The sequence below is a fragment of the Pteropus alecto genome, unplaced genomic scaffold (assembly GCF_000325575.1).
Source record: "Pteropus alecto unplaced genomic scaffold, ASM32557v1 scaffold177, whole genome shotgun sequence".
In the NCBI taxonomy this organism is placed as follows: domain Eukaryota; kingdom Metazoa; phylum Chordata; class Mammalia; order Chiroptera; family Pteropodidae; genus Pteropus; species Pteropus alecto.
In genome coordinates, this window is record NW_006442207.1 from 638,037 (window position 1) to 658,659 (window position 20,623).

At 39.5% G+C, this 20,623-nt stretch overlaps 1 protein-coding gene across 1 annotated transcript in view; it reads left to right on the forward strand.

The window, feature by feature from the left end:
• The first annotated feature begins 11,710 nt into the window (after positions 1 to 11,710).
• EIF3A (eukaryotic translation initiation factor 3 subunit A) overlaps positions 11,711 to 20,623 on the forward strand; it is a 31,857-nt gene continuing 22,944 nt past the window's right edge. Inside the window, 5 exon segments of the mRNA XM_006920822.3 lie at positions 11,711 to 11,915; positions 17,445 to 17,635; positions 17,828 to 17,964; positions 18,345 to 18,508; positions 20,295 to 20,494. Coding sequence (XP_006920884.1) covers positions 11,867 to 11,915; positions 17,445 to 17,635; positions 17,828 to 17,964; positions 18,345 to 18,508; positions 20,295 to 20,494 — 741 coding nt within the window. The 5' untranslated portion in view covers positions 11,711 to 11,866.

Genomic DNA, 20,623 nt, shown 5'->3' on the forward strand with positions numbered 1-20,623 from the left:
TCTATTTTTTACTTTATCATTAGTTCTGCTATATTTCAAAAAAGTCTCCTTGTTCTACATGCTCTTTATCTTGGGAAATTCAACATCATGAAGGCTCAAACACCATTTCTTCCCTTTACCCAAGCAAAATTAATTTCTCCCTCTTTCAGCATTTGATAGAATTTGGCCATAGAACTAGGAATGGAGTATATTTAGGTGTATGTATGGCTCTTTTGTTTTTCCATTAGACTGAACTCCTGGAGGGCAGCACTCTGAACTAGACACCTTTGAATTCCCTGTGCTGTTGTTGTAAATAGTTGTTAATGTTTCTAGTTCTCTCAGAAAATACACAGGTATTAGGGACTAAGAAATGGGACACAGATTCAGAATCAGCTTGGAAACCAAGAAGATATTTGCACTCATATTTCATTGGCCTTTAAAATCTCTTGCAAGGTTCTATAGATAAAGCATTTACAAGGAAAAAAGATCCTCTTGTGGATTCCTTTTAAAAACCTTGGCAATAGATCAACCTGCATCTCAAAGACCTGCTGTTGGTGAAATACTTACACATGTACACATACATGCATATGCAAGGATGTGCACACAGTGCTGCCAGTAATATCGAACATGCGAAAATTACCTAAATATTAATAAGGAAATTTTTTTAAACGATGATCTATTCCATATTATAGAGTGCTATGAAGTTAAGGAAAGTGGGGTAGATGTATTTGTCCTAACTCACTATGACCCCATCTGTATGTAAAACTCAAAGCTGATATGTATATAATTGGAGACATGCACACCCAGCTGCTGAAAGCGGTTACCTTGGAGGAAGGGTGTCAGGGAACGGTGTGAAGGAAGGTTTGGGGCTGAGTACCTGCTTGAAGGTGGAAGGAAGTATAATGCCCACCAAACCATAAAGGTATCTTAACACCAAAAAACAAAGCAGGCAAATTTATTGAACATAACAGAATTTATTATAGGGTAATTTATACTTATAGGGAAGATTGGGTCGGAGCAAAAAAGACTACCCAGCAGTCTGCACAGATTATTTTCCGTTACTCTACAGTTGTTACAATAAATGTTTTGTAGTATAGCTGAACTACTAATGATTGGAAAGGCAAAGGGACAAAAAATGTAGCATAAGCCAAGAACCATACCTCTTGGTGGTCTTATGATGGATAATTGCTTACAATTAATGCCAATACCTAGTTTGATATTTATCTCAGTTGCTAGACATTCTGGCCATTTACTGACTCTATAGTTACATTGTGTAAGATTATAGGACACAGCTAATCATTAGCTATGAAGCTTTGGTGCTGGCTGAGACTAGATATGTTAGAGACCTCAGCATAGAAACTAGAAAGAAATTTAGGGGCACACAAAGATGGCGTCAGCTTTGGTTACATCGACATCTATATAGTACCCCAACACTATGAGTTGTATAATAAAAATGTCATTATATTTAGAAGTCTACAAGTGTATATTTTTACAAACATTTAGAAATACATATATTTAATACATGTGTATTAAATGTACTATGTATATGGTCCATAACTGTAATGTCATAGAAAAATATTGAAAATATTCAAATGCTAATGACATGCTAATAAAATGGTTTTCTTTAGGTAGGTAAGACTTCAGCAATTTTTCCTCCTCTTTTTACTTTTATTTCACAATTTAAAAAATACTGTGACGGGTGTGTCAGGCCCCGGGTGTGCCAGGCCCCAGGTGTTCGCCAGGAGCATGTGGGAGGAGACACCCCGCCTTCAGAGATCCATTTCTTAAGGAGAAATGGCAACCTCCACAGGTCAGGGGTGGAAGAGGTGTGGGGGGAGTGGGGGGAGTAGTAAAGAGGGGGAAAAAGAATACTGTGATCACAATAGTTCACATTTTTAAATCTCTGAAATTGGGATGCATCCTACAATTATAATTGGGAGTGTTCTTTCCTTTGTTAAGGAAAAGTGATGTGCTCAATCATTAATGGCACTTCTAGATTTGAAGAAAGATCGTCAACAGAAAAAAAAATGAGAAAATATGTTAAATCCTTAGACCCAGATCTCCCTTCTTAACCACTTTACCAAGGTCATTTGCTGAATCTTAGAAAGATATTTAGCCCAAAATACATAATATAATTTTCTATGGTATTTGGGCCGGGGGAATCATTTTCCATTAAGTTAGCAAGAGTGCAGGATCAGTAAAACTCTATTTTCCCCTTGCTCAGTGTGCAAACATTTTCACAACAGGCTGTGACACATGCTCAAAACTGGAGAGACAGATGTAGATATAACTACAGCAGAGTTCTTGCCTGTGGCCACCTTACAATAAGGCAGGAAAGCAGAAAGGGGGAGGGAAGGCATGAGCAGACCTATTGCTTCCGAAATTTCAGACCTAGAGATCCAAACTTGAGGAAAGAGAATAAGGTGACAAGTCTCCAAGGTAGAGCAGGATGAAAGCATGTTAGGTGTACTTCCTCTCCTTGCTCCTGGTGGGGTTGCTCATGCTGAGCCTCCCGCAGTCCCTGACCTTAAGTATTTCCTCAGGAGTGAGTTAGACAGCAGACCCATGCGGCCAAGGCCCATAGGTGCCACCTTTGTCTATGGCACCCAGAAAATAAATGGGATGAAGACAACAATCAACAGATTCTAAAACAAAGGAGTTAAGGGAGATGGTGTTGGGTGCAGGGAGGAAACAATAATGAAGGCTCGGGTGGAGTGGGACACAGGGTGAGGGGTGGAGAGGTTATCTGTAGGAAGGGGGCCACGCCACGCCTGGAATTGCTGCCCCTCTCCCTCCCATTTCACTGCTCCGCCCTGCAGTCAGACCTGCCAGACAGGTTTACTGGAGTTAAGGGCAAAGAAACAGAGGGTGGAGAAAAGGGAGGCATTTCCGACCTTTAGCAATAAGACCAGCTGCTGCCCTGTCACCAGTGGAAGGAGTTGGGGTGTGGAAACAGCTCTGCCATCTTAACTGCGAAACCTCACTCATGCCCCCTCTCTTCTTTGTGCCCGTTTTCTCAGTGAGCAAATGGAGCTAATCATAATTCTCTCTGTGCCTCTCTCAGGGAGGGTTTAAATCAAGAAAAATCTTTATGCCATTTTTATAGGTAACGACAGTCTTGTGCAGGGAGTCCCCAAGACCTTCCCCAGATTTGATGATTTGGTGGAGGACTCACAGGATTCATCATACAGCTGTCCACATGGCTATGTATGATTTATTTCTGCCAGAGGATACGAAGTCAAATCAGCAAAGAGGGAAGGCACGTGGGGCGACGTCCAGAGGAAAGGAGGCCCAAGCTTCCAGGAGTCTTTTCCTAGTGGAGTCACACAGGATGCACCTAGTTCCTCCAGCAACAAGTCGTGACAACACACGTTAAAATATTGTTGACTGGGGAAGCTAATTAAAGACCCAGTGCTCATTAGAGACTTAGGTTTTTATTGGGGGCCAGTCACGTAGGCACTTTCTGCCTTGCACAGGCCAAAAACCCCAGACTCTCAGAAGGAAACAGGTGTTCAGCATGAACACTCAGAAAATAAATGAGGATGAACATGTATAGTTTGTACCTGTAGTTTAGGCAAGTTGGTCACTCTTATCGATTCTGATTCTGGTGGGAGCACCCCCTAAATCCAAGTTCCCAGACACCAGCCAAGGGCCTACTTACTAGCAGGCTTTTCCTAAGGATGACAGTCTCTGGCCTGCTGTGTCCTGTTTGCACAGTCCGCTAGCTCCATGCTCCCGGGAAAAGACAAAGTAGGTTGGCACTGACGTGGATTTGGAAAACATCCAAATTGTCTGGGCATGTGAATGAGACCCCAATATTTTCCACAGATGTTCTAATTCCCAGGGCCCTGGGAGCCAAAGGGGCTCTTCTTTTCATCTTTTTTCCATAACTGGATGTAATGAGACATTAGGCATGTGCCAGCTAAGAGAGCCACTGGGGTGGCAGCTCTTTTAAGAGATTCCAGGCCTGCTTGGGAACCAGAAAATCACCTCTGGAAGGAACATCAGACAACTGCCCAGCACTGGGTCCTGACAGTTAACTGGCTGCCGGCCTTTGTCAGGCTTCTAGGACATTCCCCAAAGGAAGTCATCCCCTCATGTTCTCCAAAGTTTAAGGGTGCTGATATTGTAATCTGCAGAGATCCCATGCCTAAGAAGACCAGCTTTGGAGCTGTGCTGCATTAAAAGAAATAGCTCACTCTCTGCCTCTGAGAGGAGACCACACTTTTGTCTGTGGATGGAGTGTTGTCCCTTTTCTAATAAACTTTCCTTTGATTCTAAAAAAAACAAAACAAAACAAAAAAAACCTCAGTAAGAAAAATATAATTAAGATCCTTACCTGCATTTTTCAAAGCACAAGATAATAGAATTCACTACCTACAGTGATATGTCTTAAAATTTCTTTCTTCTCATAGTTTTAAAATAAACTTTATATTTTATTTTTCTTTATTACTTTTCTTTTTTGGTGATAAAACCTGGGATAAACTTTTTTTCTGGAAGAATTATTTTAGATGTACAGCAAAGTTGCTAAGAGTTACCATACGACCCTTATTCAGTTTCCTCTGTTATTAACATCTCATCAGAATGGTATGTTTGTCACAGCTAATGAACCAATATTTGATATATTAGTAACTAAAATCCATCCTTTATTTTGATTACCTTAGTCTTTACCTAACATCTTTTTTCTGTTCCAAGATCCTATTTAAGATAACATATATTTTAGTCAACATGTCTCTTTAGGGTCCTCTTAGCTGTAAGAGTTCCTCAGACTGTCTTTGTTTTAGATGACAGTGGCAGTTTTTGAGAGCATTGGTCACGTATTTTGTAGATTGTGCTTCAATTAAGATTTGTCTAATATTTTTCTTACGACGAGATTGGGTTGTGCAGTGGTCAAGCGCCATTCTTTCGTCTCAAGGGACCATCAAGCGTTACCCTTAATCACCTCTCTGAGGGAGTGTTTGTTGGGTTTCTCTCCTGAAAAGTTATTCCCCCACTCCCTTCCATACTGTGTTCTTTGGAGGAAAGGCACTTCACCTGGCCCACAGTTAAGGAGTGGAGGGGGGTTATGTGCCACCTCTTTGAGGGCAAAGCATCGACATAAATTGTTTGGAGTTCTTCACGGGAAATTTATCTGTTCTTTCCCATTTATTTACTTGTACGATCTTTACGTACATCAGTATGGACTCCCTCCATATTTTTGTAAACCAGCTCTCATTCGGCACAAGCTCTGAACTCTCTCTCCACTCTCCTTACAAACAACTCTCCCCGTTGCCATCTTCTCCTCTCTTTCCTTTTCTTCCCCACTAGCCTTTTCCCCACCCCTCTATTCTTCATCTCAACACTTTCTTACCTGGATCTCCTACCCCACTTCTCCAGCTGTCCTCCCAACTGATTACCCCATGTACCTAATAAAGCAGAAGTGCAAAAAAGGGGGAGATGGGGAGGAAAATGCTCATTCGTCAATATCAGAATATTATAGCAACTGAGGGGGGAGAAAGAGGCTGCGAATATCCCATGCATTGATTTTGTCCCTCTTCTATGCATATACATGAGAATGATTGCTGCAGAGCTTGTGTCAAGGATCGTGCTGAGTGCTACATGTAGTATCTCATTTAAACCTCACACAAACTCATCATTCGTATTTCACAGATGATAAAACTGAAGCTCAGAGAGATTACTCCCCTAATGTCACTGTGCTAGTAAATGGCAAAGCTGGGGGTTGAAGCCATTGCAGAGTCCAAATCTGGTATGCTTACAGGATGGACTGAGATGTATTTATAATCCTCGTTCTCTAGGAAATGAAACATCCCCCCTAGGTGTACAACTAGGAGTAGTCTCTGATTCCTTCTTGGGGCTTTTGCTCCAGCGGCTTTTTTCCCTATAATATGGAGAAAATGGTTAATATCTTTGCATTAGTTTTGTATTGATGCGCAACAAATTATCATAAATTTAGTGGTAATTTAAAATAACACTCATTTATCAGCTCAGTTTTGTGGATCAGAAGTCCAGGTACAGCATGACTGGGTTCTCTGTTCAGTCCTGCCAGGATGCAGTCTAATGTTGGTGAGGCTGCATTTCTTTCTGGAGGTTCTGGGGGAGAGTTTGCCTCTCAGCTCACTCAAGTTGTTGATAGAATTCAGTTCCTTGCAGTTGTAGGACAGGGTCTCTGTTCACTGGCTCCGCTCACTGTTGGCCAGGGGCTGCTTTCAGCTCCAAGAGGCCATCTGCAGTTCCTTGCCATGTAGCTCCCTCCAAATCCCCTCTCATGTTCCTAATCTCTTTCTCTTTTCATGACCTCTAGACCCAGACTTAAAGGGCTCCTGTGATTAGTTAGGCCCATTCAGATAACCTCCCCTGCTCAAAGTCAACTGTGACGTATAACATAACCTAATCACAGGAGTGACAGCCCACTGTACTTCCAGTCCCAGGTTATTATGCAGGGTGTGTACATTAGGGAGTGGGAGTCTTGGGGGGGCATCTTAGGATTCGCCTAACAGTCTCTATTCCTTTATTTATTCACATATCATACACATATACGCACTTATGGAGTGCCTAACTTGTGCTAGGCTTAGTTCTAGGAGTTGGAGATACGATGGCAGACAAAACTTGGTCCCTTAAACCTCACCGTCTAGTTCAGTGGGACAGACAGCAACCAAGGAAACAAAGAAAGCTATCGGTTGGTGTGGAATGCTCTGCTGAGATTTAAAATAGGGTGGCCTTTAGATTTAGGTCGAGTGGTCAGGAAAGGGGAGGCAATCTCCAGGGAGGTGCCATTTTCGTTGCTCCGTGAGAAGGTAACACAATGAAAAGGTCTAGGTAAAGATTGTCTAAAGTCCACAAAGCCAAGATGAAAGCTCACACCCTGTGGTTCCAGGGTTCTTTCTAATCATGTTTAACACATTCAACAGAGAAGCCTGTTTTCAAACAACACCCAAAGCCACAGTGTCTTACTCATTCTGTTTTGTTGGCTCTAGTTGGTTCGTGTAGCTTTGGGCCTAAGTTCCTCAATTCCCAAGCGGCAGCTGGGCTTCATGCATGCCAACAATGGCATGAGTGGGTATGTGCTCCAGTTCCCACAAACGTGCTCCTCCTTGCCCTCAGCCTTCTCCTGGAGTCCGGCAGAATATTAATGGGTAAAGACTCACGAGTATAAGACGCGTTTCTCCCATTAAGTTACAAATACTGCCAGGACATGTTTCTCCTAAAAATACATTCAACTGAACCTGCATTCCTAGTTCCTGCTTTAAATTTGCAGAACCCAGAGCTTCCGTGAGAGTTGCCTGGCACAGGCACAGTGCACCCCAACACCTGCCCTTGGTTCGCCGCTGCTGAAAAGATTTTCAACACCAGTTGAACACTTCCATGGTTAAGAATGCGAGGCTGTGAGGTTTGGGACCTTGTTTGTTATCATGAAGTTGGGGCCATTAATGTGCTCTGAAACACACTGAACAAACACTTTCTGGGGGTTGACCATGTGCCAGGTGCTGTCCATACACAAAGATGAACTGTCCCAGTTATTACGTTCAAGGCACTTCCAGTGTCATAGTGGACACCAGCATGCAGATGGCCAATTATAATGTAGGAGGCCAGCTTTAATCAATTAAGACATTTTTTCAATAAATATTTATTGAGTACTTACTGTTATAGATGCCAGGAATACAGCAAAATGGACAGAAATCCCTGCTCTCATCACATTTATTATAGTCTAGAGAGATAGACAGTAAAGAAATAAACTCATAAAACTTTTCGGGAATCAAATAGTGATAAATAAATGCTATGGAGGAAAATAAAGAAGAGAAGGTGCTCAGAAGTATGGGAGGAAGGGAGCTTATTATTACATTAAAGAGATGAGGGAAGACATCATTGAAAAGGTGACATTGGTGAGGCGTGGGAGGGGCCGGGGAGGATAAGGAGTTGTGTAGGACCCTGTAGGCCATTATAAGAATTTTGACTTATTACTGCGTGAGCTGAGGAGCCATGAGAGGGTCTTTATCAGGGGACTGCCATGATCACGTCACTTTTGTTCTAAAAGGATCCCCCTGCTTGCTATGTGGCGAGTAAAGAGAAGAGAGCCAAGGGGAAACAGAAATACAAGGTGACAGGTGATTATACATTCCAGATGAGAAGTGAGGGTGACGTGGACCAGAGTGATAGCTGTGGAGGTGGTAGCTATGGGCTTTGATCAAGGATTGATTGGATGTGGGGATGTGACAGAAAAAGTAAAGTCAAGGATGTCTCCAATATTTTTGGCTTGACCAACTGGAAGAATGGGGTTGCCATTACTTACATGGGAAAGATGACAGAAAGAGCAGGTTGGAGGCAGTAGAGCCCAGGAGTCTGGTTTGAGTCAGGATGGGTGTATGTTGCGCATCAAACGTTAATGGATGTGTCAAATGGGCATCTGGGTGTGAGACTGGCTTTCAGAACAGCAGGGAAGCACTGGCAATGCGACTTTATAACTTATAAGAACAGAGTTAAAGAGCACAAGAAAAGGTCCAGGTAAATTGGCCTCTAGCTGCCAGGAAATACTTCACAGAGGAAGCCTTTGAGCTGGTAACGGCGGGGGGGGTGGGGAAAGAGGGAAGGGATGTGTAGGTGTAGAAAAGCATGATATCTTTGAATGCTGACCTCAGAAAATCACAAATAAACTTTGGCGCAGATGGAGGTTCAGAACTCGTGCAATTAGGAGCTTTTGGTGAAGAACATTATTGTTTCTTCTTTAATATTTCCATGCGGGGGGTTAGGTATGTTGAGAGCTCTGCGTAGATGGGTAGATGCTCTATAAATGAAAGAAGACACACATCTCACTTTCAAACTTTTTACTTCTCCACAGGTATGGTAGGAAACTGTTTTATATAAATATTAACATGGGGATTCATTCATTTCTTCTGAGTTCTTTTTGAAAGCATCCTATCTGCCCGATGATCTCCCAAGCACTGGGAAACAACATAAATGTGGCCCTTCCTCTCTCTGAGTTCACAGTCTGCAAGTAATTATACTGAATTATGATCAGGGCTAAAACAGGATATTATTGGTGGTCATTGGCTTAGCATTTAAATAATCAGTGGATCAGGCAAGAATCCTGGAGAAAGTGACATTTAACCCGAAGGAGAAATAGGTGCCTGTTTTCAGAGCAAGGAATGGTGGTGGCGAAGAACGTTCCAAGTGAAGCAATAGCATGAATTAGGTTGGAGGTGAGAGAGAAGCCTGTTTAAGGCAGGGAAAGACATTGAGTGTGGTTGAGAGATGGGCCTGGAGAGACAATGGTCACCTGAATGGGAGTGGTGTCTCTGTCTTCATGGAGCTTCTGGGAAGTATTCGAAGTCTTTCTCACTCTAGACTGCAAGTCCAAAAAGGCAGGACCCACTTCAGTCCTGTTCCCTGCTGTGCATCTATTAGGTACTTACTTCCTGTGCCTGGCACATGATAAGCACTCCATTTACTGAATGTATAACTGTGAACCTTGCTTTACCTCTCTGAAATTTTTTTTTTGAAATTTGTTATGTTCGTACTTTCATTATAGATTCTTGTAAACAAAACCATGACCGTGAAAACATTTTGTAAACTGTAAAACATGATACTTGTTTTAAAGCTGTAAGATATTATGTTGCAAAATGTATAAGGCAGGACCTCTGTTGTGCTCTTAACATCTGTTTTTTTGAGAATCTTATTTATTCCAATCAAATCAGAAAAAACTCCAAAACATTGTGTTAGAGAAATTATCCAGTAATATGTGATACAAAAGTAGTTTCATTAGGGAAAAACCTTCATCAATCAGCCTGATCACTTCCTTCTATCACTTCCTAAAGTGGCTTCTAGTATATTTAGGTTGCTTGTTTTTTACTAGGTGAGTATTAATCAACAGCAAGTAATTATGCTTTCTCCTGGCCCAGAAAAGATCCCATCTTGTCCCTTAGTGTGTACTCATCTATCACTCTTTACCAGTGAATCATCAACTCCTTGAAAGCAGGCATCTTGCATCTTTTTATTCCCAGCATCTAACATCACGGCTGTTAGTTGGTACTGAAATACCTGTTGGTAAAATTGGTAAATTTATCTTGGAAATTGACATATATCCTTTTCTTATTCACAAATACACAATTTTACTTAATGCACTTAAATGACCATTGGCTATTATATTACCAAATGCTTCATATACTTTAAATAACTTGAAAGAGAAAAAGATAAAGATGTAGAGATACTGAATTTCATTTTACCTCCCAATTTTCTAGTGTTTGTCTTGCTTTATTAATACTCAAATAATGAGTACTAATCAACGAGCTATAGTGGAAATGTTAAGAATGTTGGAAAGGTTTTTCTATTTAGGTCAGGTTTCCTTTTTATTGTTATGTTTCTCTATGGCCTACTAGTTTTCGATCTACTGCATTTAACAGCTATATTTGCTCTTATGTTTAGCTCTTTAATTTTGACTTAATTATTATATACACGAATGAGTCTCTAGATCCTGCCCCATAAAACAGTTGCTGTAGCTTCTTAGTACTTGTTGCTTAACCCTGTCTGGCTTAGTTTTTGGGAGTAAGCTCAGAGTGGTCTAAGTGCTTTGGAGAAAGAACTTTTTGAAATTAATTTTAAAATAACCTTTTTTAGAATTTATGGTTTATTTTTTTGTCTGCATTTCCCAAATTTTCTTTCTTTACAGTGATAATTTAGTTGAACAGAAAAACCTCTTTGCTGAGGCAGAATGAGGGGAAATGCTTTTTGAGTGTACGTACTGTGGTTTCTTCGTTCACTAATGTAGTACTCTCATTAATTTACACGTCCCCTCCATTATTACAAAATGTATAATAAATTTGCAACAATTTATTCCACTGCTGCTTTCTGAATTTTTCTTCTGAACTCATCTTAATTCCATACCAAGGGCTTGAGTAATTAGATTTAGTTTAAATGGCTTACAAATTCCAGGTATAATAGTTAATGTTTGAACATTAAGATCGTTAATCGATAATAAAGACTGTAGCAAAGAGCCTGTTATAAACTGATTTTTTTTTCTCTAAAGCTCTTTTTTCTTGTTCGTGTTGTGTGCTGAATGTAGAAGCGACAACATTCCACGTATTTTCGAACACTGTGCAAGTCTGTTCTGCTGCAGGGCTTTTGCTCTCTGCCAGACTGCTCTGTCACTAAGTCTCAGCTCAACATTCCTCAGGCAATCTCTGGGGCACAAACTTTTTTATTTTACTTAGATATGAAATAAGCTTATTTGTTTAGTTATCCACTGCGACCCTCCTTACCATACTAGTTCGTGATGTGACAGGTCACCACCATTTCCCAGTGGTGAGCAGCGCGGGCCTAAAGATACCTACCTGCTCAATATATTTCAGCTAAACGGATAAATTCCGCATTTTCACTCTGCCAAAATGGGCCTCTCCCTAGGCGGATAGGACTTGATTGTATCTTTGCATGATCCGCACAAATCATAGTAAAAATGAATCTCTGCAGACGCCTGCCTTCTAGCCAGACAGAAACGGTCACTCAAACCGCACCTTTCTAACTCCAACTTTCGCTTGAGGAAAGAAGGGTCTGACAATCGCTTCCCTAAAGTTTCCCTTCGCAGTTCCAAGACGGCACGGAAGCGGGCAGACCATGCACGCCGCCGCCACGTCAGCCGGCGCGCGTGACGCCAGCGCGCCTGCGCGCGTGAGAGGGGCGGCGCGCACGCGGAGACCCGCTCCTACATCCGGGGCCTAGGCGGCGGCGCCGCCGCCGCGCAGGGGTCACGTGGCTCCCTCCTTTCCGTCTCTGGCCGGCTGGGCGCGGGCGACTGCTGGCGAGGCGCGTGGAACCTCACGCTGGTTCCCCTTCGTCTCCTCTCCCGGTCCGGGCCACTCAGGAGTTCGCTGACGCCGGGTGAGCTGAGCCTGCTGCCAAGATGCCGGCCTATTTCCAGAGGCCGGAAAATGCCCTCAAACGTGCCAACGGTGAGTAGGGGATCGGGGCGCACCAGGCTGGGGCGGCCCGAGGCCTCGGAGGTCGAGGGGCCCGAGTCTGCTTCTCGCTGCTCCGCCGTCAGAGTGCGGTTGGAGAGGAGGCCGACGCGGCCTGCCCGCCGCCGACCCGGCCCGTAGTTGGGCATGATTTCTCGTCTCGCTCCAACCGACCAGGGGTTGGGAGGCGCGGAGCCGGGAACCGTCGCCCTGGGGGCCCTTCCTTCCCCCGGTCGCCTCCTAGTGCGTCTCCGGGGTCGCGGCCTAGGAGACAGGCCTACGCGGCTGGAGCTCCTCCACCCTGTACCGCACCGCCTTGTTCTTCGGGCCATGGGTCATTCGTCTGCTTAGGCCCCGCGCCCCTGGCCGCCATCTGGGAGTGCCGGGGAGGAAGAAACATGGCTCCCTCCCGGGGACAATGCACGCGAGAACCTCGACTCCACCTCCCGCCAGAGCCGGGAGACGGGCAGTTCCACCTCCGGCCTCCTCGCTCGCAGAGCCCTCCGGGCCCTCAAATCTAGCGCCGTGCTTTGCTGGGTCAGGGTCCACTTACTCTTCTCTAGCCACTGTCTCTCTACTTCGGAGTTCTGACCCATTTAACTTGTTTACTACTTTTTTTCTGGCATTGATTATTGGCAGTCCAAAAGCCTATTCCGAATCACAGGAAGTTGGAATAGAGTTAATACTATACGATAGAGACTTGAAGTTCTTTCTAAAAGACAACCAAACAGGCCTAGAGAGAGAGAGAATGGTTTGCCCAAGGTCACTCCGGGAGTTAGTTGTTGAGCCAGGAGACTAAAACAGAGGTCTCTTGACTTCCAGATGATTCTTTTCGCTACAGCCTTGCTCCCTCGATTTCTCTTTTCACATGTGTATTTAAGCCACGGGCCCTTTCGTGAAAAACTCGTGCGTGTCTCGGTCTATTCAGTAGGCATTTATTACGTTGGCATTATGGGAATGCAAGTGTAATGTGCCTCTGGTCTTTTTAAAAACTTGTTTAGAGTTTTTTTGTTTTGTTTGTTTTGCTTAGCAATTTGTGTTAAGGTGTCCATAGCTCTTTATTTTCACCTTTCCTCCACCCAAACAAGTTTTGGGTCTGATCCGTGTTGTAGGTGGATATACTGTGTGTGCTACAGTATTATGTTTATTTTGTTTGAAAATTTCTCTTGTGAAAAGGTCAAAGTCAGTCATTACATAAAATTGATACTACAGGTAGTCTTTCAGGGCCGGAGATGTGTTTGTCCCAATGTTTATTTCTAACTAAAGTAACAATTTGGAGGGAGTAACAGTATGTGGAACAGGGTACATTATGTGGAATAGAGTAATTGTTTTAAAAACAGTTAAAACTACAACCTCTGATCTGATAACTCATTCTAATCAGCCATCTGTCTAATGATTAGAATGGGAAAAGTTTAAGGACATTAATTTATGGAAAAGAAATAGGTTGAAATGGAAATTTAAGCTACAAATTTGTAGCAAAATTAGGGATTTCTTTTAAGTTTTGAAACTTAGAATTATAGTTTTAGAATAATAAAATTATTACTATTTGCTATTGTAGATCTGTTTCATAGTCATTTGGATGCTTTACCAACAGGCATTTTTTTTTTTCTATTCTAATAGTCTAAAGCACTGTAATCTTAATGGCTTAAATATTTACGCATTTACTTTGTTCAGGCCTTATTTCCTTCATCACGCCTCCCTTCTGAGTCTTCATATGAACTTAGTATTTCAATAACTTTTTAAAATGAGAGGGGATGTATGATGTGTAACAAATCTTAAATATTTTTTAAGTTGAAATTGATTTGATTCATGAAGAGCAGTTTGGGGAAAGCATCTGAAAGTAAAGTAGGCAAGATGAGAAGGGGATACTGCTGGGTAGGGGCTTGAACTTTGTATAGTCCTCAAAAAAGGCTGTGTTGACTCCTAGCTGCAGCCCTTTTAAGCTGTAGGTTGGGTGTTTTCTGTGGTAAAGATGAAATAGCTTACCATTCATGTAATAATTTCTGTATCTTTGATCTTGTGAATGAGTTCTTCATAAAGTGTCAAGGTGAGCAGATTGTGGGTAGCATATGGCACTGCTTACAAAACTAAATAGGATGGATAAAAGCACATTTTATTCAATAGACATAATCTCATCTAAATGCTTTATAACATTTGTGACCTCAAACACATTTAGACCTAATCTATTGCATTATCTTCATAAAATGTGAATAATTTTAAGTACAATAGTCCTTTAAGTCACCCTGAGTCTGTATATTAGAGCAATATTTTTGGAAACAATTACAGTAATCATTCAGGAAGACAGAACCTGGTGCAGCAGTTACAAGCAAAAAAATTCATGTCCCAGAATCACCTAGGAAAAAGCCCTTTTTTCCCCCCAGATTATATTGTTAGTGCCAAATTAGTTGCTCCTGACCCTGTAACAGCTTTTTAATTTACACTTTACATCAGTGACTTAAAAATAAAGTTGTTATTAAACCCACAAATTGTGTAACATTATAGCTTATCTACTTGGTCTGTTGCAAAAATAAATAAGTAAAATCGAAGGGCTGACCTAAACTTTTCTTGTAGATACATAGTTTCAGACATTGTGTTTTGAAAAGTAAGCTCACAATGCCCACTCCTACTAATTTATAATTCCAGATTGTTATTTTTATTTCAAGAATATCAATTTGGAAATGAACATCTCTTTAAACCTTACAGTAGAGCTTTTAGTTTCTAGCCTCAAAAAACAAGATTTTTTCCCCCAAATTAGATAATTTCAGAGTAAGTCCTTCTTGTACATGTTACAGTAAGGACAGGAACACACCATCATGCATTATCATGATGAATCTGTTTTGATTCCAGTTTTTTCTTTTAAAATTATCCTTCCCTGGGATTCATGTTTTCTTTTTTTCTTGGTGATGGTTGCGGGGGGTGGAGGGGGGTGGGGGGAAGTGTCTGTCCTATTAAAAATTATTTTTTTCATGCATTTGCTTTGGCTTGTTTGAACCTATTTCAGAGTTGAAAGTATGGGATTTAGAATCAAATTTTGATTGACTGTTTAGGAAGTGAAAAATACTTTCAATTTTTTCCCTAAAAAAGACTTACGACATTAAGAAACCACACTCTCATTTAAAAATAAGAGGTTTGGAAAGTGAATTAATTTTAGACAGTTTAGTATTTTGTCATCACACCAGGCTGGGGCCAGCTCTCAACTTCAATTCTCTTTGTGCCTATTCTGTGTTACAAGGATACGGACAGTACTTACATGCAGTAGTATAAGATTTAAATCTTCATTTTAAGATTGGGAATTAGATATGTCATTTTGGTGGTGTTGCTGTGATATTCTTAATGTAAAGGATAAATTTAAAAACATTTGGTCCCAATTTTTTGGCTGATAGAGACTGTTTTTGTTAAATAGTTGTGAAAAACACCTAAAATACTGTTAGATTTTAGAAAATAACTGTGTGTGCATACTCCAGTAAAGATAGGTAGGTCCTCCCCTTTAAACAGGAAAGGCTTATTCCAACAAAGTATCTGGTTGTATTACATCTTTGTTTCATTTCGTAGGATCTTTGGGGGAGGGGGCAGGAGTAATAAAACTGACAACTGAAAATGAACTTTCATGATGACAGGATCAATATTGGGTTTATTAACTTGAACTATTAAAGAGGGGTTTGCATTCATTTGCATGTGAGGAATATGATTTGATATACGGGATGAAGTAGGATATTGTGTAAAGATACGTATTTCAGTATATTTTGCGATTTATCCTGTTGCAAGCTTTTTACTAGAGAGTTGGGGGAAGGAATGTTCACAAGCAACATTCCTGAAAGATGTGATAGTTGGAAGACTAAATAATAGAGAATTGCTAAATCTGTAGAGCTAGTAAAACCCCCAAATAAGGAACTTTTTTGCCTATTCTTTGCCCAGCACAGAGTTGCCTGTTAAGTAATGCCATTGTTAGGTTAAAAGAAATGGAGATGTAGTATTTTAAGACTTTTTTTATAGTGCAAGCTGGTATTTTTGTTCTCCCAAATTATTTTTCTAATGTTCAGTGGAACTTTTTTTGTGTATGTGAAATGTGGCAGTTATTGAATTTTAAGTTGAATATAACCAAATGACTTATGTTAAATAACCCTTTTCCCTCTTTCTATTAAGTGTGCAAATAGAGTAAAAAGTGAGAAAAAATTAGGCAAATTTTAAATTTAGTCAAAAGTAATGTGATAGAGCAGCCTTTGCTTTTGGCTGAATTTCAAAATGAGCAGTATACACGAAACCTAATATTGGAACTGGATTCAAAATACTGCTACATACAGAATGCCTTCAGGTTTAGGTGGTATTAAATTCAAGAGTGTAAGTCTCTTTGCTCCACATTCTAAGATTTTTTTCCAGGTTTTTAAAAATAAACTTAATTTTAGTAGCTTGAGATTTACAAAATTATTGCAAAGATGGTACAGAGAATTCTCATGTAAAACACATCAGTGTGATGGTACATTTGTCACAACTAATGAACAAATACTTATTATACTTTAGGCGATACTTTATTCGGATTTCCACAGCTTTCTCTTATGTCCTTTTTGTACATCAAGATCTCATTCAAGGTACCACATTATATTTAGTTGTCCTATCCTAAGGTTCCTTGGTTGTGATAGTTTCTTAGACTTTCCTTGTTGATGACATTAATAGTTTTGAGGAGTGCTGGTCTGGCATTTTATAGAATGTTACTCATTTGGGATTTGTCTTAATACTTTTTTCATGTTTTGACTGGGATAAATAAGTGGGGAAATATTCTGTGTGCATGGGTCGGAAGACTAAATTTTGTTGTCAGGTCTTCTGAACTTGATGTACAAAGTCATTAAAAATCCCAATTAAAATTCTCTTTCGTAGATATCCACAAACTAATTCCAAAGTTTATATGGAAAGGCAAAAGACTAGTTTAGCCAGCACAACACTGAAGAACAGCATTGGAGCATTCACTCACTACCTGGTTTCAAGACTTTACCGTACATTCCTTTATAGGAATCCAGACAGTGAGGTATTGGCAAAAAACTAGACACATAGATCAATAGAGAATGATCAGAATAGAGAGCCCAGAAATAGACCTGCATAAATTGTTGGTCTTAAATGAACAATGTCAATTTAATGTGTTTTTCTGCCTTAGGTCAGCATGAACTAGCAAAAATTTCATCAGCTAGATCATTGTGACTAATGTCATACTTCTGTGTGTGGGGGGGGCAAGATCATTTTTGCCCTCATGACTTCAGTTTCTGGAACTTTAAAATCACTTAGATAAGTTTGGTACAGTGTAAATTAAGTGAAATCCAGCTTTACCTGTAGATTATATTTTGAGGTCGTACCAGGTTTTCATTGTTTTTACCTTGGATAATTTCAGCATAGCTTTAGAAGTAAAAAAAAAAGTGACCTCTAAAAAGATGATTATTGAGTTCAGAAATTAAAACAGCCAATTTAAAAAGCAAGATTTAAGACTTTTGTGTAGTGTATATGACTGATTTTAATTCTCCTGAATTACTTTTCCAGAATTTCTTGAGGTTGGCAAAAAGCAACCTGCTTTGGATGTTCTTTATGATGTTATGAAAAGTAAGAAACATAGAACATGGCAAAAAATACACGAGCCAATCATGCTGAAATACTTGGAACTTTGTGTGGATCTTCGCAAGAGCCATTTGGCTAAAGAAGGATTATACCAGTATAAGAACATTTGTCAACAGGTATGAACATATCTAGGTTTTATATTTTTGATAAGTGCTTTTAGTAATTTTCGGTGGAACTTACCTTTCAAAGTTAATACGTTATATTATAAACTTTGCTTTTAAAATATTTTATGGTTTAATTCTCCTGAATTACTTTTCCAGAATTTTCTGAGAAAAAAGTTTTAAGTTTTTTTTTTTTTTTCTGGTTAGGTGAACATCAAATCTCTAGAGGATGTTGTAAGGGCATATTTGAAATTGGCAGAGGAAAAAACTGAAGCTGCTAAAGAAGAATCCCAGCAGATGGTCTTAGACATAGAAGATCTGGATAATATTCAAACTCCTGAGAGGTATGTGGATTGAACTAACAAATTTTTCTCAGTGTTTTTCTTTACATATGTCTCCATCATCCTCATTTGAAGTAGATGCTTACTAGAAAGACTGCTTACATTTGAAATTTGAAATATATGGTAACCAAAAAAATCATGTACTCAATGTTTAGTGGAAGGTGGAATATTACAGCCTTCAAATAGGTAGATGTGTAGTAATTTAAATGGTTGTAATATAGGTTGGAAATTCAAATACTTGGATACTAAGTGACAGCTTTCTAAGTTATAAGAAGAACTTCCACTGTTTTATAATGCTCATTGTTGGTTTTGGTTTTTTAGTTACATAGCAAAGTAGGAAACCATGTCTAAAAGTGTTTTCAACATTTTTAATGTTTTTGTAGTGTTCTCCTAAGTGCTGTAAGTGGTGAAGACACACAGGATCGTACTGACAGATTACTTTTAACTCCATGGGTTAAATTCCTGTGGGAATCATACAGACAGTGTTTGGACCTTCTTCGAAACAATTCTAGAGTAGAGCGTCTCTACCATGATATCGCCCAACAAGGTAAAACAAGAACTGATTTGTAAAGTTAACTTAATAGATTTTGCAAAAGGTTAACTATTATTGTTAACCTCCTTTTCTCCATAGTACTTACTTTATATAGTTTTTATCCTTGCCGAAAGATGGTTGTCTTTCGTGCGAATATTAAATAAGTGAGTGTAAGGAACTTGTTTTACTAGTTAAGGTAATTCTATATGAAATATACTTCATTGATGTCTGAAAGACCTTTTAAGTCATTTTGTAATTTTGCAGAGAAAATAAACAACTTTTTGATCACTTTATGATAAATTTGAGTTCTGTTTTTAACCCCACGTTTTGGGCAAGCTACCTAACTGCGCACTGGTTTTCTAAGGTCTTTTAAAGCTCTGGATTTAGGATTTCATGAAAATTATATATTTTTCCTTTCTTACACAGTATTACTAAATATGGAACTAAGCCTTCTTGATGACTTTGGATCATCATAAAAAGTATCCCTTTGACATACTACATATACTTTTAATCTGAAGAGCTATTGTTTTCCTGATGTCTCTCTTTTCTTACTGTCAGTGCAGCCTTTTAACCATCTGTGACTGCGATATGTGTGACTTGAGAGTGGCTCTTGGCTTTTTCCTACTTTGGCCTTGGCACGAGTTTGCATTGTGATTCTTTTACTATGGGGATGATTGACATTTGTTTATTCAAGTTTTAAGTGACTTCGATTATGAATATTTTATTAGGAATATTAGAATCTGTTCCATTTTGCTCACATGAATTTGCTAGCTTATATGAATTTTCACTTTACACAAATAAACTTGGACTTTTGATAATTACTGAGATAAATATTAACTTGAAGTTAAACTATTTCTTTGTTTTAGGTCTATCAAAATAGGAAAACTATTTTTAAAAAGCAGAATTCCCCTGAATTCTAATGCATATATGACAGAATTACTATTTTAATTAATACTTTAAAATTAATCAGTAATAAATGTCCATTAAATAATTAAAATATTAATATTTTAATGACAGCAAATAGTTCATATTTACATCTATGTAGACAGTTGAAATTAGGCTACCATAAACCCTAATTTGTATTATGTAGTTTTAATTAGTACAAAAGTTGGTTGCTTTCTAAGATCACAGTTTATCATACAGTTGACTCTTGAACAGCTTGTGGGTTACGGGCACCAGCCCCTCATCCCCCCATGCAGTTAAAAATATTCGTAGAACTTTTGACTCCCCCAAAATGTAACTACTAATAGCCTATTGCTGACTGGAAGCCTTACTGATAACAGCTGATTAACACATTTTGTATATGTGTTATATATTGTATTCCTGTAAAAAAGTAAGCTAGAGCAAAGAAAATGTTATTAAGAGAATTATAAGGAAAGGAAAATAAGTTTACAGTATTTATTGAAAAATAAATCAATAAAAATTTGCTTATAAGTGGACCTGTGTAGTTCAAACCTGTGTTATTCAAGTGTCATCTGTATTTTGGGCTAGATTTCTTTTTGCTCTTTAGGATTTGAGGAGAGAAGTGTTTGAAAGGTGAGTCTTCCCAGACCTAAATTTGAATAATTTCCCATTCGTAAACTCTTAGAACTATATTTTAGTTCTAGGACAGGACTGAAGACTATGTCCAGAAGGTGAAGTAGTCAGGGCACATGGAGTATTAGGACTCTGATCACTTCTGAAGACTGATAAGTTCAGTAAATTTGTTAAATAACTCATCTTAATATGTGAAGTAAAACCTATTCAAATGCTTGAGTTCATGGTGGAAAATACCTAATGTGTTTTACATTTGTGTTTATAGCTTTCAAATTCTGCCTCCAGTATACCCGTAAGGCCGAATTCCGTAAGCTGTGCGACAATTTGAGAATGCACTTGACTCAGATTCAACGCCACCATAACCAAAGTACGGCAATCAATCTTAATAATCCAGAGAGCCAGTCCATGCATTTGGAAACAAGGCTTGTTCAGTTGGACAGCGCTATCAGCATGGAATTGTGGCAGGTATGGCGTGAACTACTAGCTTTTTTTCTGAAGTAATAATAGCTCATGTTACTTTTTTTTCCCTTAATGAGTATCTTCATCTTGATAGATGTTGGTTAATTTTAATAATACATGAGGAATTTAAGATCA